General features: G+C 40.8%; 1 protein-coding gene across 1 annotated transcript; it reads right to left on the bottom strand.

Moving 5' to 3' along the window:
• Positions 1-11,614: 11,614 nt before the first annotated feature.
• On the bottom strand, positions 11,615-15,121 carry cryba2a (crystallin, beta A2a). Its single transcript, XM_052130606.1, has 5 exons — positions 15,021-15,121; positions 14,197-14,383; positions 12,702-12,843; positions 12,296-12,438; positions 11,615-12,173 (listed from the first exon to the last, which is right to left on the bottom strand). The coding sequence occupies exons 2-5, from the start codon at positions 14,355-14,357 to the stop codon at positions 12,026-12,028; spliced, it is 594 nt and encodes a 197-aa protein (XP_051986566.1). The 5' UTR covers positions 14,358-14,383; positions 15,021-15,121; the 3' UTR covers positions 11,615-12,025.
• Positions 15,122-20,263: the final 5,142 nt, after the last annotated feature.

Below are 20,263 nucleotides of genomic sequence, written 5' to 3'. Positions count from 1 at the left end.
AATAAGCATTAGCATAAAATGTATGTGTGACTTGTTTTGTGATATTAGTTTGTTGTAAATATACACTTTGAGGGTAGCAAAGATGTGCCAGAATCAGGCATGGAAACTGGTAACAATTAATCAGTCACTTTACTTCAGAGAAAGTTAAAAGTGAAACATTTCTTATCCCAATGATCCTAATGAAAGGATTTTGACAGATGAACATGGAGAATTATATACAATTCGATGCCATGGTGTGTCAATGAACTTAGACTAAAGTCATTCATGTATTGCTTTAACTTAGGATCTTATACATCATTTTGACTATTTATGTAAAACAATTTAAATTATTTATATAAAAAAAATATTTTTACTTCACTTTACTCACTATAATATAACTCTTTTGTGATGACTTTATTGTAATGTACATGAAAATTCAATAATCATGATAGATCTTAGGGCAATCCCACTGATCTGCTCTTCCCAATACATTTTCTTCAATGGTATTGGTCTACACTTTGAAATATGTAGCACTTGATGAATTAGTTGTTTGAAGCTGATTTGCAATAAGTTATGTGCTGTATCTGTTCTTTTGCATCACAGATGATTCAGGGAGGAGAGCGGATGTTGAGGATAGAACTAGAGTGGAAGATTTAGGAACTGTAGAAACAGGCCCAGCAAGAGCAGAACTCAAAGAATACCCTCTCACCAGCTTTGAACTACAGAGAAGTGGTTGCTAGTGTGAAAATAAAATTGTCTGGGCTAAGCCCCGGATGTCCTTCAATGCTGGAAACGCCTCTGGGTGTAAAGTGAAAGGCACTGCACATCTGACTTATAGAAACATGTGAGTAGTAATTACATTATACACTCCTAACCCAAACCTTATACATACCCAACAATACAGACACCAAATACTGCATTATTTACTTTACTTTTGTGCAGTCATTTTTAAGGCATGAATATTTGCTGCTAGTGCCGTTTGTCTGGAATTCAGCTCATTGGGTCAGACTTATGTGGAAAAACATGCCAACTTTCATGTGTATACTTCTTGCAAAAACACAGCACAATGACAAAGAGAGAGCAGTATACCAGCTCAGGTCAGGATGGTTTTGAGTCTCTTTCTCTCTCTCTATGAAAACACTGACATAGCATACAGATACAAACATCCTAACTTTATAATTAATTTATATTGCACATTATTCTCTATAATATATCATGCCCTCCTGTATACACTCACCTAAAGGATGATTAGGAACACCATACTAATACTGTGTTTGACCCCCTTTCGCCTTCAGAACTGCCTTAATTCTACGTGGCATTGATTCAACAAGGTGCTGAAAGCATTCTTTAAAAATGTTGGCCCATATTGATAGGATAGCTTCTTGCAGTTGATGGAGATTTGTGGGATGCACATCCAGGGCACGAAGCTCCCGTTCCACCACATCCCAAAGATGCTCTATTGGGTTGAGATCTGGTGACTGTGGGGGCCATTTTAGTACAGTGAACTCATTGTCATGTTCAAGAAACCAATTTGAAATGATTCGAGCTTTGTGACATGGTGCATTATCCTGCTGGAAGTAGCCATCAGAGGATGGGTACATGGTGGCCATAAAGGGATGGACATGGTCAGAAACAATGCTCAGGTAGGCCGTGGCATTTAAACGATGCCCAATTGGCACTAAGGGGCCTAAAGGGGCCTTCTATCAGCTTGAATCAGTCGGCCCATTTTCCTCTGACCTCTAGCATCAACAAGGCATTTTCACCCACAGGACTGCCGCATACTGGATGCTTTTTCATTTTCACACCATTCTTTGTAAACCCTAGAAATGGTTGTGCGTGAAAATCCCAGTAACTGAGCAGATTGTGAAATACTCAGACGGGCCCGTCTGGCACCAACAACCATGCCACGCTCAAAATTGCTTAAATCACCTTTCTTTCCCATTCTGACATTCAGTTTGGAGTTCAGGAGATTGTCTTGACCAGGACCACACCCCTAAATGCATTGAAGCAACTGCCATGTGATTGGTTGATTAGATAATTGCATTAATGAGAAATTGAACAGGTGATCCTAATAAGCCTTTAGGTGAGTGTATAGCTGGGTATTCATATATCATCCCAGGTAACCAATATTTATCAGTTTATTAAATTTTCTCTGTCATCAGCAGGAGCGATAATACGTTTACCATGGTACCTTTCTCATTATTAACTGATCGAGTAATTCCATTTTCTAATATCTGGCTGAGGGCTTTAGCGCAAGGGGGCTTATGTCTGTTTGCTGTACTGTGGATTAAATGGTTGTGGCAGGGCGGAGGGCGGGGCCGGGTCGTGATCCTACACACCCGGTCCCGTATTAGGCTCCGTGAGGTTTAAAGGCTGACTGCAGAGGGCCGTGCGTGAAAGACAGATCGTTAGCGGACATGTCCTTCATGTGTGTTTGTGTTGTCTTTTAAGTTTTCCATTAAACTATGTTTTATATCGTCAAGCCGGTTCTCGCCTCCTCCTTGCCCATCCTTTAACTGTTTTACATTGGTGCCGAAGCCCGGGAAGGAGGAGGGATACGCCGTAGTAGAGTTCTCACCACTACCGTCCACCCCAACGGAGCAGCCGCGGCCATCTGCCGGGGGCCCAGCCACCTGAACGAGGACGATGGCCGCCGACCGCGAGGGGAGGAGGGGCTCCTAGCCGACCGCCTGGAGCGGTCAGGGCCGCTGCCAGGGGCGGAGGAGTCGCCTACCGGCCGCTGAAACACGGCAGGGTTTAAGACCGCCGACCGCGAGCAGGGAGGGGCTCACTTCCGACCGCCTGGAGTGAGAGAACCGCTGCCAGGGGCGGGGGAAACCCCTTCTAGTCCCCGAGAACGCGGCGGGGTGTTCCGTCCGCCAGGGGCTGGAGGACTGCCTCAGATCCACCCGGAGAGGCGCGGCTGTCGTCCGATAAAGGGTGGAGGAGTGGCCGAGGAACAAGCTGCGGCGTATCGGAGAACTGGCGAGTAAGTGTTTTTTTTTTCATCTCTCTCTCCTCTCTCTCTCTCACTGTCGCTCTGCGTTGGCCTTTATCCTCTTTTAAATTTTACAGTTTTTTGGGGAGGGTACTACACTGTTACAGGAGTACCCTCCCATTTTAATCATTTCTGTTTCCCTCCCCTTGTCCCCTCCCTCGTCCAGGTAGATGGGGATGACCTGCCGGCAGTCAGCGTGGAAGGCGCGCCCTCCCCCAGGGAAAGAGGGGGGGATGTACGTCAGGCCGGGGGCTCCCCAGCCTGAGAGAACGAGGGAGGAATGTGGCAGGGCGGAGGGCGGGGCCAGGTAGTGATCCTACACACCCGGTCCCGTATTAGGCTAATTATGCCTCCGTGAGGTTTAAAGGCTGACTGCAGAGGGCCGTGCGTGAGAGAGAGATCATTAGCGGACATGTCCGTCATGTGTGTTTGTGTTGTCTTTTAAGTTTTCCATTAAACTATGATTTATATCGTCAAGCCGGTTCTCGCCTCCTCCTTGCCCATCCTTTAACTGTTTTACAATGGTATGGGCTAATTTGGGCAATGAGATTATTCTACTCTCCCTATCCACGCAGTTAGCATGTCAGAGACACTCAGCTACATACAGAAGATATAATACATCTATTTATGAAAAGAATAAATGGGTCAAGGCATGTATTCCATTTTTTAAATCTACATTGCAGTTAAATTATATGTGGTATAACGGGATCTATTCAAACTATTCTGATAATCTTGCTTTTTTAATTTCACATAAATTAAAAAGCTGATTAAAGCCATGTAAAGAGGAGTTAAATGAGGCTGAGATGTGTTGCTTTCTTTCCTGTGTATGACTTAATTTTACAAAAAATAAAATTATAAAAATATTTTAAAAAAACACGTATAAGCTACTGTTATGATACAAGTGTCTGTGCCAAACACACATTTAAAAACAGTATATTTCTACTTTTCTCTGCAACTGTAATTATCATCCTTTGACACAACATTCATGAAAATTTGAACAAAAACAACTCACCCACTCAATGTTTGGAAATTGTGAAAGAAGGGGAGTCATCAATGTAGCTTTGATGATTTCATAAAACTTAAAAAGAATAACTGAATTAAAGTGAAAGTTCACCCAAAAATGAAAATTCTATCACAGTTTACTCACCCTCATGCCATTGCAGATGTTTATGACTTCTGCTTCTTCTGATGAACACAAATACAGATTTTTAGAAGAATATCTCTGCTCTGTAGGTCCATAAAATGCAAGTGAACAGTCGCCAGAACTTTGAAGGTCCAAAAAGCACATGAAGGCAGCATAAAATTAATCCACACTCCAGTGGTAAAATCCATATCTTCAGAAGCGATATGATAGGTGTGGATGAGGTCAATATTTAAGTCTTTTTTTACTATAAATTCTCCTCCTGGCCTAGTAGTTGGTGATATGCACAAAGAATGTGAATTGTCAAAAAAAAAAAAAGAAGGGTATTAAAGTGAAAGTGGATATTTATTGTAAAAAATGACATTAAAAGTTAACTTTTTCTTGCCCGCACCTATCATATCACTTCTTAAGATATGGGTTTAACCTCTGGAGTCATATGGTTTACTTTTATGCTGCCTTTATAAGCATTTTGGACCTCCAAAGTTCTGGTCACCATTCACTTTCATTGTATGGACATACAGAACTGAGATATTCTTCTAAAAATCTTTGTCAGTAAAAAGAAAGTCATTGACAACTGGGAAGGTATGAAGGTGAGTATATGAGAGAATTCTCATTTTTGAGTGAACAATACCTTAAAATCTATTTATTTAATGAAAATGTTTGTTAATATTGATCATACAGTATCGGTAGTGATTTGCAATGACTCTAATGCAAGTAATCCACTGCTCTCTTTTTAAAGGACTTTGCACCAAATTCTGTGCATTTTGTCCCTTTCCCCTATTCAAGTGAGAATTTCCATGTGCATAACGTTTCTGATGCACTCGCAGTGAAGAAACTCAATGGGGATTAAAGCTTGTTCCACCCACCTGTCGCAATTATGAATAAAGTCTCAGAGCTGAGAGATATGATTATATAAGCCCTGAACACAAGCTCACTCAGCATCTTCAGGCTTCAGCTCATATATTAGAGGCAAGTCAGGGCAGGGCAGTGTGTTACATGTGTGTTGTTTTTTACTGAGGTAGAGCTTAAGGATGTTTTTTATGGTTATAAAACAGTTACTGAGCCATAGTGCAACTGAGAAATGTGTGTGAAGAAAAAAATAAGACATCCATATCTATTCTAAATTCTCCGGCGGAAGACTGACTGATTGGAAAGACCAGTATTCTCCAGATCAAACACCATTCCTCCATTCCTCGTTGTTAACTGGGTTTTGATAGGAAAGTGCATGACAGACTGACACAATCACAACAAGGAATGATTCATGTGGGGACATTATTGTCTATGCCTATGCCTATGCCGTGTTGCCATGGTAGCTAGCAGTGGCACTAACAGAAGAGTGGGAAAGAGTGAGAGCTATTGGCAGCCGGGAAGAAGAGGAACGTCTGGTTCTGTTCAGAACACAGGAACAGAAGAGAACATGAAACATTTAGGACCCAAACGCAGAGGTAATTTATTCAAACATAAACAAACACAAACAACACCATAGGGGAAAAATTGTAATCCAGGTTGGGGTGACGTAACAGGGAAATCAGGACCAAATGGACCGAGACAGGGCATGTGTGACTAATAAAGGGCAATCATGGAGGCGGGGTTTGACATAAGACAGAGAGACACGCGGCGATACAGAAACAAAACAAAGCTACATGCTCTCACAAGACTAAACACCTGAATGGCATGTGCGCATATTGGCAAGACAATAAGGCAATATACGCCCATGCCAACCAACAAACAAGATGAGAGAATCGGTAGCAATGCCATACAAAGTGATGCCACGCATTCTCACACTAAACAAAACCTGAGCGTACATCGCGAGCCAAACAGCATGCGAGCATGCAACAGGCCACAAAAAAAGACAGGACACTTGTGCTAGAGTTCGGCCGCACACATTCCCGAAATCTCAGACCGAAGTGACCGAACCTCAGCACAACGTGAAGACAGCTCACAACCTGGACATGCAATGCAACACGAGCATGATGCGCACCCGTGTTTGCGAGAGACAGACATAAACTTTTGACGTGAGTGCATGCTGGCAAGATGACATAAGCGCGATGCACCCACTTCAATAACAGACAAACACGGAACAGATCCCGACATCAACCGAAACCGAACCCAGACAGGACCCCGAACCCAGTCAGGACCCAGACACTCTAGACACGAAACAAGACAGACCCAAGAGCACAAGGCAGGGAATACAACAGAAACTGTGCGCTCAAACAAATTCAGACAACGAAACACATGACAAACATGGGAAAAATGGCGTCCCAAAAAAGGAACATCAAACAATACATAAGACAGACAAAACAGCACTAACATAAAACATAAAACACAACAGAAATTGAGGGAAGGGAGGAAAACCAGGGAGGGAACCTAAGGAAAGGGGTGGGGTCAGGCGGCCTGGGGGGAGACCTCAGTGCGGAGACAAGGTCTGGTGGCCTGGGAGGAGGCCTAAGGGCAGAGGCGGGGTCTGGTGGCCTGGGGCCTGTGAGCAGAGGGGACAGGGTACTGAGCGGCGGCCACTGGACAAGGGTCAGAGGACTTGGTGGCGGCCGCTAGACAGGTTTCAGGAGGGAGTGGCTCAGGGGCTGGAGCCATGGAAGGGCTGCTACAGGGAAATGTCTTCCATGGCTGTGAGCACAGGCAGTGAAAGGGGAACAACCTCCATGGTCATGGGCACTGGCATTGACTGGGGAATGGCCTCTCTGGTTGGGAGCTCTGGCAGCGACTGGGGAACGGCCTCCCTGGTTGGGAGCTCTGGCAGCGAATGGGGAACGGCCTCCGTGGCCAGGAGCGCTGGCAACGACTGGGAAACGGTCTCAGCACTGGCACTGGCAGTGATGGGGGAACAGCTTTTGTGGCTATGAGCACAGGCAGTGACAGGGGAATGACCTCCGTGTTCATGGGCACTGGCAGGGGTACAGCCTTCGTGACTGGGAGCACTGGCAGCGACTGGGGAACGGCCTCTGTGGCCAGGAGTGCTATAGCAGCGACTGGGGAATGGCCTTCATGGCTGGGAGCGCTGGCACTTTGACTGTGGCAGGCGTGGGCCCTAGCTCGTTGGCCGGGGCAGACATGGGCTTGTTGACCGGGGCAGGTGTGGCTGCTGGATCATTGACCGGGGCAGACATTGGCGCTGGCAGCAGCAGGGGAACGGCCTCTGTGGCCATGGGCACTGATTGCGGCAGGGACATGGCCTCTGTGGCCATTGGTGCAGTCAGAGACTGAGGAGTGGGCTCTCTCCTCTTCCGGATGGAGGGAAGTACTGCTGCAGTGACAGCCTCCACCTCCTGGTGGTCAGCAGCAGTGGGCTCGTCTGAGGTGTCCACTGAGGCACAGGCTGAAACAAACGCCTCCCATTTCATAGCATGCCTGACAGCCTCGAGAAAACCTCCATCCTCATCCCGATCTGGGACCCAAGATCTAAAAGTTTAATTTAGAAAGAGATCTATTAGGCAGGTCTGATCGTATCCCAGACCTGAGGACAATGATTCAAAATTCAAGGGTATACCCCCACATGGACTTGCCGTACCCTGCGCAGTCTCCTTACAGACTCTGCATGCTGGCGGACAGGAGAACCAGTTTGGGGAAAACTCAGGGAATATAGACAGGACCCAAACGCAGAGGTAAAAAACAGGGAATTTATGAAAACAAAAACAAACACAAACTACTCCGTAGGGGAAAAAAGGTAATCCAGGCTGGGAAAGAAGTAATAGGGGAACCAGGTCTGAATGGACCGAACAGGAACAGGGCTGATAAACAGGACTGACATGAATGAGACCAACAAATAGACCGACTCGAACACACAAGACTGGAAACAAGAAGAACTGGCACTGGACAGCAAACACAAGGAGACTAAAATAGGGAGAGAAATCAAATGGGCTAACAAGATAGGTCAGGTGTGACAAATAAACTAATTATGGGCAAACAGGGTGGCGGGGTATGACGTAAGACAGAGAGACACACGGCACTACAGAAACAAAACAAAGCCACATGCCCTCACAAGAAAACCCCCGAATGGAATGAGCGTACATCGCCAAGACAAGACTAGAGAATGCGTAGCAACACAAGGTAAACGCCACACGATGCACACAACAGGCAACATAAACAAGACAGGACACCTGTGTGAGAGTTCGGCCACACACAAACCCAAAATCTCAGACCGAAGTGGCCAAACCTCAGTACAATGTGAAGACAGCTCGGTATCTGGGCGTGCAGAGCAATGCGAGCACAAGGCGCACCCGTGTTCACAAGAGACAGACATAATCTATTGACGTGAGTGCATGCTGCCCAGGTGACATAAGTGTGATGAACCCACGTCAATAACAGACACACATGGAGCAAGAGTGTTCGGATCCCATCACAGACCGAAACTGAACCAGAAAGGAAGTCAGGATCCAGACACAATACTCCAGACACGAAACAAGACAGACGAAGAGCGCACGGCAGGGAATACAACCAAAACCATGTGCTCACACAAAGACAGACAACGAAACACAAGACAGACATGGGACGGTGATGCCACAGTCCTGTCAGACAAAACCCAATCTGAAAGAGTGACAGGACCATAACAAGTATGCACCAGAGGTAATTTAGGACACCATATCGAATGCCTGGTATATTTACTGGAAGCACTTTTAAGGGTCAATGAGAAGTAATTGATGCTATGCACTCCCATGAATCTACACCTATGACGTGCAAAGGTAGAGAATGTCTGGGTCTTTCTGAAGTCAGCAACATTCTCTTTTTTTTGTTGACATTGAGAGCAAGATTGTTGTCATAGGCAATGAGCCCCACAATAATGGTATCTTTTAAAAAAAAAATCTTTGATGGCATTGCTTTGATAAGTGGTACACAGCCCTTTGTCAGTGATAAAGTGGACATATTAGATGTGTGAGTTCAGAACGACAGAACTTGTCCACGCAAAGAGTCAGGGCGCCATCGTGTGGCAACATGCAAGATGAAACATTTTTTTAAATGTATTTATTTATTTTTACCTAAATGCTAATTTAAATAAATTTTAATCATATGGACTATGAAATTGTATTTAGTCTGCTTATATATCTTTAAACATATAGGCTATACTGTGTTGTAAAAAAAAGGTCAGTGGTGGTTTTCAAAGTATGTGGCTTCACCACTCTTAAACCTCATTCACTTTCACAAATAAACAAATAAATGGTGAAAAGACACGCAAGAACCAATGGGCAAAAATTGTTTTGCATTGCCTTTTTCTGAGTGATAGTTAACCCAAAAATGAAAATTCTCTAATCATTTACTCACCCTCATGCCATCCCAGATGTGTATGATTTTCATTTCTTATGCTGAAAAGTAACAAAGATTTATGGAACAAAATTTCAACTCTGTATGTATATACAATGCAAGTAAAATGGAGACCAGAACTTTAAAGGTCCAAACAAGCACATAAAGGCAGCATAAAGGTAATCCACTACTCCAGTGGTTAAATACATGTCTTCAGAAGCAATATTTAAGTCCTTTTTTTTACTATAAATTCTCCTCCCTGCACAGTAAGTGGCGATATGCATGCAAACTGACAAAAACAAAGGAAGAAGAACTTGAAAGTGAAAGATTGGATATTTGAAGGTTTATTTATTTAGATTTATATAAAAAAAATAAAAAAAAAAGAAAGAAAGAAAAGACTTACATTTTTATCTGTTTCACAAATCTAAAGATGAAACTTTGCAGGCCCAAAAAGCGTTTGAAGGCTTTAGTTGTATACTGTAATATGTTAATATATTTTGTATACTATGGATACATATCCATAATAACAAAAATATTAAAAAGAAATTTAAAAAAATAACAGAACAATGACCTAGTGACAAAAAGTTAATTCAGATTTGTGTTATTATGATTATTATTATTATTGTTATTATTTTCATTGTTCAGCAAAAAACATTGCATTTCAAAACGCATTTCAATAAATTGTTTTAAATACTACTTTTTCGCGATATATATTTTTAAGCATTTTTTTTTTTTTAATAGTAATAATAATAATTACTTGAAACATTTGTTTTTCTTGTTTCTAAGGGGGCGTGAACAATAAACTTCTGAGATCCACTGGTCTAAGTGCAAGTGCGATCAGCAGAGAGCGCTCAATGATCATCTTAAATAGGCTACTGCCGCCTCATGATATTTGAATGCCAATCAAAATACATTATTAGTTCGAGCTTTGTATCGGTTAGGAACTTGTGAGCTTAACACTGTTGTTTCGATGCCAATGTAACAGTCAATTGTATATACATCAGCGCTTTTACGGACCGTTATATGATTTCATCGTCAAAAAACATATTTATCAGTAGCCTATCAAATGTGTATTAATAGTGAGGTGTCCGATTTCAAGACGGTAGTTCTCTGTATTGTTTAATCACAGTTAGTTTAAATAGTTAGTAAACTGCAAGATGATGTATTGAATGAAACAAACAATATATTAACAGCTGATTTTACACGAGAGAGGCGGACAGTCAACGGTCTGTCAATCAAACATTCGCGCTGTCAATCTCTCTTGAGAGTCTCTCGTTAGTGAGAGTCTCTCGTTAGTGCGAATCTCCATCAAACACGTTTTATAGTTCACATGATTTATATATATATATATATATATATCTATATATATATATATATATATATATATATATATATATATATATATATATATATATATATATATATATATATCCTATACATGGTTTATCCTGCAATAACGGCGTTGAGACGCCTTCACGGATGCTTAGTGATCTGCTTCACTTCAATGCAAAACGAGAGGGTGAACAAATATTTGACACCTCACTGGGACTCTTGTTTTTGAACGCATCTGTGTATGTGATGTTGAACACTCAAGGTGTTAATTAGTTGATGACAACTGATCATAGCCTATATCTATTTTCTATATTGCAATGAATGTGGGAGAAAGTGGCTTTTTGAAAAAATTATTACTATTAAAATATATAGGCTAAACCATAAATAAACATATGTGTTTTATAAATAACAATTAGCTACAGGGATCCAGCTTTGTGGCCCCTGAGCTTAACAAAGTTGAATAGCCCTGGATTACATTTTCATATTCATCAATTGTGCCTTTCTATGATGTATGTAAAACTATATGCATACGTTAAGTTAATTTGATAAAAATAAAATAAAATGGAGAATTCTGGAAGTTTAGGAACGGGTGAAAAGATTATATTATGTTAGAATTAGCTTGATCTCCACATATTTATGATTTTTTGAAATTATTTTTTTTACTCTTGCTCAAGGTGATATAAAGAAGTCAGTACAGTGAACAGCTCTCAATGAATTACAACATTACTATTTACTCAAAATCTCTAAAACTACACAAGTGCCTATAAGTGATATTACTATCTGACTAAGTGAAGAGATGTGATTTTTTTTATTTCTGTTTCTAACAAAATAGCCAAAATGATGTCTCAGTATGATTAAAGCACTTTTTGAGCAGCAAAGCACACCATATATGGAAAACATTGCAACAGCAAGCAGTGGAAACACTAACAGCCATCATCTCATGCTTTTGTTTATTGAAAATAAAATACAATCCGACAAGAACAATATTCATTCTATGCCTGACATAAAGACATTATAAAACCTAAAAATCTAATCTACAGATGTCTACTCTCAAAATCTCTGATTACAAAATGGTAAGTCTTTATAAGTAGTACAAAGGCTCGGATAGCCTTATGAGCTGTCGTCAAAGTCAGTCACGAGTTGTTATAAAATGATAACACTCCAGTCTTTCCTGTGGACCGGCTTTGTAAATCAAAGGAATGGCGACAAGCAGACTCTTTTTTTCTGGAGTTTGAAAAAGTATTTATTGCCTACTTTATCTCATGTCATATCATACTGTCGCTTGATACACAGTAGCCAATAGGAGAAGAGTGGGGGCGGACTTAGTGCTGAATTCGGCGGATTGATTGGATCTGATTGCTGTGAGCCTGGGTGCCGAACTCATTATAGTTCCTGTATTCTCCCTGACGTCTGTCTCTCTCAAAGATATACTGGTATCCGCGGTAACCTGGAAACTGGTAGCCAACCCAGCTGTCGCAGGTGCAAGGATGACAAGAAGAAGCCCATATTATTGTTGAGATTGCTGACTGTTTGCAGAGAGCAGTAATACACATGTAAGTAACTTATATAGAGACAAACGAAGGATGACTTACGCTCCAGAGTTGACTTTGATAGAAGGAACCTCCTTACTGCACCAGCCCATGGCTTGAAGTGAGGGGTAGTCATCGCACATCTCAAACTTGTGTCCCATCATGTCCTGACACTCATACATGGTAATTTTACTGTCACTGTGTTTCTGGTGATGAAAGAGGACACAAAATCCAAGGTTACTTATCATTGCCCAGATATTCTGTAAATAGAACTCTTTTGAGAAACTGTATCAAAGAAAAAAATAATTATGATAATAGAAATGTACTGTATATTTCAAATTCACAATTATGTAAGTTTCCACAGTACAGTTCAGCATCAGTATCACTTTTGTTATAGTTTGTCACTGCATACATTCTAACTGTGTTTGTTCTATGAATGAAACTCAACTAAATGAGCCATTAAACTCACAGCGCATTTGATGGGTCTGAAGGAAAGCAGGTGCTCAGTGCGGTAACTGCTGTTTCCGCTCCAGGCCTGGTAGCAGGGGTAATCTCCATTCTCCAGGATGAACTGCTGGCCCTGATACTCTGGGTACTCATAACCAACCCAGCTGCAGAGAAAAGGCAAGGTGCAATGTTGATGTTATCTCCCAAACAAAGATGGTCATAAATATTCTCAAAATCAAGGTCCTACTACCTAGTTGTTGACCCGGCAGAGCGCAACAGCGACCGCACATTTTTTCAAAGGTCTTGGTTCCAGAAATATTTTCACATTTATTTCCATAGGGATTTCATAATATAAAGTTGCCATGAACCAAATTACTTTGATTTGAAGCAAAAATGGATTAGAAAATCAAACAAAAAGACAAAGGTACAAGACTGGGTACTTTCAGTAACATCTTAAATTAGGGCATTAAGCATTGCAAATTATGTAATGGAAGTAAAAATGTTGTAAATATATACAACTATAGAGTTAAAGGGATAGTTTACCCAAAACAATTAATTATCTCATAATTTACTCACCCTCATGCCAGACCAGGTGTTTATGACTTTCTTTCTTCTTTAGAACACAAATTAAGATTTTTAGAAGAATATCTCAGCTCTGTGGTCAATAAAATACAAGTAAATGGTAGCCAGAACTTTGAATCTCCAAAAATCACATACGTCAGCATAAAAGTAATCCATAAGACTCCAGTGGTTAAATCCATATCATCTGGAGAGATATGATAGGTGAGGGTGAGAAACAGATCAATATTTAAGTAGATTTTTTACTATAATCTCCACTTTCACTTTTACATTCTTCTGTTTTTTGCAATTAACATTCTTTGTGCATATCGCCACCTACTGGTAGGGGCTGGTCAAAGGTGGAGATTTAAGGAAAAAAGGACTTAAATATGTATCTCTTTTTCGCCCACACCTATCATATCACTAAGAGAAGATTTGGATTTAACCAAGAGCTACTTTTAATATGCAATTATTTGAAGTTCTGGCCACTATTCACTTGCATAGTATGGATTGTATGAGTAAATGATGAGAGAATTTTAATTTTTGGGGTAGCGAGACTTATTCACAGTATGTTATTTGTCTGGGCGGTCGCTGCTGATATAATTTGCCGTGATTATCTTATTGGTGGATCTTTCTCTTCAGGATCATGGGTTGTGTAGTTCTGAAATAAGCTGAAATAACACAGTCTGATAAACAACACCGGAGCTCACGTAGGTTTATAAGTTACTGTTAAAAATCAATGGAAAAAAATGAATGGGATTTTTACTTCCGGAACCCATCCGTGGCGCTTTAATGTCAATCAGTTTGAGGTACATATTTATTACATTTTTTCAGTTATAAAAAACAACAACCTATAGTCACACACTCGCATGCTTACACACTTATACATGTAAGACACTGATAAAAGTAAAGAAAATATGAGCTAGACAAAAAATGAGTTCACGCACACAGACACTTACGGTCCGTTGTCCACCTTAATAGAGCGGATCTTTTGGAAATCCCTTTCCAGGATGTTCGGGCACTCCAGCATGAACTCACAGCGCTTGCCCTGGAAGTTCTCCTCTTCCCACACAGTGATTCTCCACTGCCCCCGCTGTTCCATCTGCTCTCGCTGATTCATGATGCCCGCCTGCCTGCTCTCTCCAGCTACAGGGCAACATTAAGTAAAAAGGTCAACAATACAGCACCACCTGCACTCACTTAAAGGACCTCAAGTTCTGACATCAGAAACATTTGTCTTTACCAATGACTTCGAGCAGTTACTTTTAGCACCCAGTAAGCACCATGTTTAAAGACTTTATACATGTGCTTATTTATGTAGTAAATCACTTAAAATTAATGTACTTTGTTCTATTAGACCCTTCTGTCCACAGCTACTGGAGAAAGGATACCTCACACACTGAGGCCCATTGGCACTACACTAAAAGAGCCAGAGAATATCAATAGTTTGCAATCATGGATAATAGGAGCCCCATGAATCCAGTGGTGGCTGAAATGACTGCGTGCACTCAATTCCAATATTGTCATGCAAAATCATTTAGTAAACACACTATCCATGGTACTGTGCCAGTAATTGGTAACTTTTCAGTCCATGGAAAGATTCACAAGGCCTCTATATCCTGTTATTCATCACGTTCCGTGATCTGTCTCTGGCTTTTGCTTAGTTTCCATTCAATGCAATGGAGCATCAGTATTTCCATTCTCACGATTAAAATCCACTTTTGTCTTTCATGAAGTTTGATATGATATTGAGTTTGGCAGCAGGACTGCAACCCATACTCACATGCTGAGGTGGGAGAGATTTGGCGTAATCAACGTTGGGGGTCGGTCCACTGTTGGGTGTTTATATAGCCGCTGTTGAAGCAGCTATACTGCAGAATATGCAGAGGGACTGCCAGCTCAGCAGCATGTGTCAAAAGGGAGCTTAAGTCCCGCTATTGACTAAAGGGGGCTTCAATTCTCTGACTCATCGAAAAACAATGCCCATACCTTCCAACACACTCTGAATGCCCTCACAATGTCCCCTGAGTACAGATTCATGGTCCCCTCCAGAAATGGCAAAACAGTTAGTGATAAGGTTTCCGAAAATCCTTGTAAATCAAAGATTTTACCATGTGAAATGTAGCTTACCAATTATTGCCAATTTCACCTTAAAGGTATTTACCACAAATGTAAGCATACCATTGTACCACATCAGTTCTAACATCCTGTTTTAATTCTATTGTTTATTACAATGGAACATCCATCCAGAATAAGCCAACATGTTGTGTTATCCTCTCGGAGCTTCAGGATCATAATGCACTATTGAGAGTCTAAACAAAATTTAATTAGTCTATTACCTAGAAAAGTTCGTAAACTTTTTTCTTCAAACACATTCCAGTTTACTGAAACATTGTTACATAATTTTGCCAGGAATTTGAAAAATGAACATTACACTTCAGCTTACCAATCACAAATAACCTCTGAGAGAGTATATATGGTTTACAAAGCTAATTTAAACCTGGAAATAAACAAATATTTAGAAGAAACCTAATGTCATAAAATTATAAATGTTTTATATTCTGTAATATTTCTAGGTTACTATCACATAACCAAATAGTCATTACCTCCTTTGTATTAGAGGTCAGCATTTCTTGTCACATTGAAGCACACAGGACCTTATTTGGAACATTCTCAAATCATGTTGGAATAACATGAATCAGTAGGTTTTGCACAGTGCTTGCGTCCAGAAGAGGGACTTACCAAATACTAAGAAATTCTGAAATGTAAATGTTTCAATAAATATTTACCAAAATTGTTATTCTGATAATATAATTTGTAATGAAAAAAAAAAAAAAATCATCCAGTTAGAAAACATTTAGCATAAAGAAACATTTTCACAAGTGGACTTTTGAACCTCAGTGTATATACACTCTCAACACTATATATGCAATTTTTATTATAATTATCATTATTAGCATTACTGGCTGTAACATTCTGGCAGGCTGAAGACAGGAACAGACAGAGATGAAGTAGCTGAAGTGTAAACCCAAGCGCTGTTTTATTTACAGTGCTAGTATCCAAAAATGAATCCAAAACAAAACAAACATAAATGACTTGACATGGAAACTGAGTTAACAGTCTATAGCAAACATGAGGGCTTAAATACACTGACAAAGGAAACACATGAAAAAGACAACCCATGACAAGACTAAACTAATAACAAGACTACTAAAACATGATACAATGAAAAGACTAGACTGATAACAAAGGCAATAAACCAATGAGAACAATACACATGAACATGAGGGAAACAGGATATCACATGACTAGACAAGGAAAACAGAACATCAAACTAAGAGTCTTAAATTCACCTAGCGACCTCTAGTGGCCGCTAGGGCAAGTGTCCCAAGTGTAACAACAAAGATGGGGAACTCGGGCTTGGCGGTCGTGATGGGGAACTCAGGCTTGGTGGTAACAGTAGGAGGAATGCTGATTTCCGCATCAGTCACTCCCACAGTGAAGGTCGAACCACTCAGGAGCAGGGTGAAGTTATAAGAATATATTTTTGCAAAGTCCAATCTATTCCCCCTGGTGGCATCAATAAATAGATAGGCTCATTTAGTCCTGCTTGGGAAAACAGCTTCAGGTAGGTATCTTCGAAACTCACCCGGTGGCAAAGTCCACAGAATTTCACCACAAATTCCTCTATGGGACGATCCTCTTTCTGTAGGTGAAAAAGTGCCCCTGCTGGGTTCATCTTTGGTCAAGTATTCTGTAACATTCTGGCATGCTGAAGACTGGAACAGACAGAGGCGAAGTAGCAGAAGTATGAACCCAAGTGCAGTTTAATTTACAATGCTAGTTTCTGAAGGGTGAGGGTCAAAATCCCTTGGCTCTTCATATATATATATATATATATATATATATATATATATATATATATATATATATATATATATATATATATATATCTCCTTTTATATCAATATCTATCTGTATTCTGTTGCTTAACTTCTTTAATAAAGTGATGAATTAACTATATGCATGATCACATAATCAATTCTATTTTCTTATGCATAATTGAAATATACTTTGAATCATATGTGTGTGAATGTTAATTAGTCTCTTTTAGGAACATTCCAGAGTCTCTCTGTCCTGCACGTCGGCTGAAGGTCTTTTGGGGATAAGCTTATTTGTGACGCTCTCCAGCCTCTCAGGGGAGGGTCAGGGGAATGCGTTAAACATGTGTTCCAGATGTATTCTGTGTTTGATTGTTACCTTTCCATGACTAATTATATGGTTTAAAGTCCTATGTAATAACACCTGAATAGTAGAAGTGTGATTTTCTCTTATTATTTCTTTAGGGAAGAAATGTATGTTATTTCAACCCTCTCCTCTGCCCGAGGAGTGAATATTTTATCTCTCTGTTTTGGTTCAAATGGCCTGATAATGTGTGCTCTGGCTCTCTTGTGCCCAGAGAAGAACTGTCGATTAGTCAGTGTTTTGTGTGTGCGTTTGACCTTCTACCTAGGTTTTGAACCAGGGATGCACACCAGGCCGACTCGAAGACGCTCACGACCATCTGCGAGATCACTTCAGACGTAAATCTCGGCGTGAGCGACAAGTGCGCTGATTAATGTTGATAGGCCATTTAACTATCTATATGTTGTGACTTTATGTTCTTTTAGCCAATCAGGAGTAAAATAATGGAATGTACGTCCTTGCAAATGGTATAATTGATGTAAGATTTTGTGTAAGGTACGAGTTGGTTTTCGATCTCCTCGTGAGACTTTGCCGCTGGCTCTACCATTTTCACTGCAAACTATTCTTCAGTAAATTTTGATTCTTTAATTGAATTTCTCGACTCCTGGTTTTCTTTCTCCATATCTGGTCCGGGACATAACTGTTATACCCCTAACAGTTTGGTGGAGGATTCTGCGGGCAATCACTCCGTGGTGACATCTCTGGCAAATCAGCTAACAAGGTAGGAAGCTTTTATTAATTGTTAGGGCTGTCTGACTGGAAGAGATTTTGAAGGGGAGCGGGAGAGCTTCACTCCGACGAGGCGTGTGAAGAGTAATTTAATTATACTATTGAGAGTATAAGAAGTCACTGAGAGAGCTGTTAAGGGTTAAAACAGCAAACAGCGCAAGTGAAACGTGCTCTGTGGGATGCCCAGGTGGGCATTGGTGTAGCACCACCCCAGCAGAGTGCGTCCCTGGATGGGAGGTCCAGTGGCACCGTAAACCTGCTCAATCTATTCCACCTCAGATAGGGGTACCCCGAGCTTAGTGAATCAGGCAGTTAGGGATTCAGATATTAGGTATAAAATAAAATACAATAGGGATTGTTTTGCCAGGGATGCATCAGGAGCGGTCCCAAGTAAATAAATAAATTATGACCTGAATTGGTATGGATCAGTATATGTGACCAGGATGTTTGTGAAGAATACTTTGTGGTGTATTGTGTAGAAATCCAGTATTGTTGCTGCTATAGTTAATTTATCTGCGTAAAATATTTGCTGCTAAAATCTTTTCGGTAGTGATTTTCAACTGTGACCAAGAAAAATGACTGATAAAGGGAATTTTCTGAGTAGTTCTGACCAAAACGAGGAGGGCACACGCTGTAAACAGCTCTGCTCTGACGAGCTCAAATCAAAGAAATGTGCGCAGCTCATTAAGAAAATGGTCAGTCAGGGGTTTGATTCTGATTGGAAAGTCATGCAGCAGATTGACTGGCTGCAGAACAAAAAAAAGACGCTGATAGGGCCAAATATCTATCCGTGTTTGCCTATTCATGGATTTGTAAACTGGGTGGTATACCTTTAAGCCATGAAAAGGCAATTCCAAATATGATGGACGGATGGTCTAGTTTGATTGCCCAGCGTGATAGAGTGGCAAAAATTATTGGGCAGGAAGTCGGCTGTGATCTGTGTAGTTTGAGTAAGGGTTTCGAGGCTGTTTGTGAAAAAGCAGAAAATACTGTGAAAAATGAGACTGTGAAATGTGATAAGATTTTCTGGGAAAAAGTGTGTGTGTGTGTGCTCTCAGCTTGCCTGACAGAAAAACAAATGCAGTTCTATTTTGATAGCAGGGAACACTGAGACACTTTATCAGTGATCAAGGCCAAAGAGCGTTCAGTCTCAGTCACCATTCACTTTCATTGAAAAAAAAAAAAAACAATGAAAATGAATGTGGTCTGCTGTGAGCAGATTTGGGCCCCTTTGTGAGAGAATGCATTAAAGCAACAGATTGGGCTAAATAAGCGCAGGCGTGAAACAGCAAAAGTATAGGAGCATTTATGTCAAAATGTGGTCTGAGGTGATCAGTCTCTAGCAATCTTCTTAACATTTCATTTTGTATTCCAGCTAGCCGATGATGAGTGTGAAGGATGCCTTATTTTGATTGACACGGGCGTGACTGTATCAATTACAGATCTCGATCTTGAGATCACTTCTGAAACTTTGTATATAGAAGGTCTAAATGGCACAAATGTATATCATAAATCTGTTCCTGTCCCTCTAACCATTTCTAACTCTGAAAAAGTATATTGGACTGAATTTTGGGTAGGGGAAAATACTGTAGGGACTCTAATCGGTGTTGACATTCTGAAAGAACTCGAAGCTGATGTTTTGCTTTCTCAAGATAAGCTAGTGCTTGGCTGCAATGAAACAATTCGCTTATCTCAGAGTGGCCCCCACCATGAGCAGAGATGTGCAGTGGCTGAACCTGCTAGGTTAACTGAAACTCGCTCTGAGTGGAAGTTTATAATTTCCAAATTTCCTGATGTATGGGCAAAAGATAAATATGATTGTGGTTTAGCACAGATTCAGCCACTGAGCATCCCAGGTCCTTTGCATGAAGCCAAAAGACAATATCCTTTGAAAAATGAAGCTCGACAGGGGGCTGACACTGTTGTAGATGAATTATGCAAACGGGGATTGTGATTCCTTGTGCCTCTCCCACTAACTCTCCCATGTGGCCTGTCAAAAAGCCAGATGGGAGCTGGCGTTTGACCATTGATTACACTTCTCTAAATTCAGTG

Source organism: Xyrauchen texanus, chromosome 7, assembly GCF_025860055.1.
Source record: "Xyrauchen texanus isolate HMW12.3.18 chromosome 7, RBS_HiC_50CHRs, whole genome shotgun sequence".
Taxonomy (NCBI): Eukaryota; Metazoa; Chordata; class Actinopteri; order Cypriniformes; family Catostomidae; genus Xyrauchen; species Xyrauchen texanus.
This window is presented reverse-complemented; position numbering and strand designations above follow the sequence as displayed.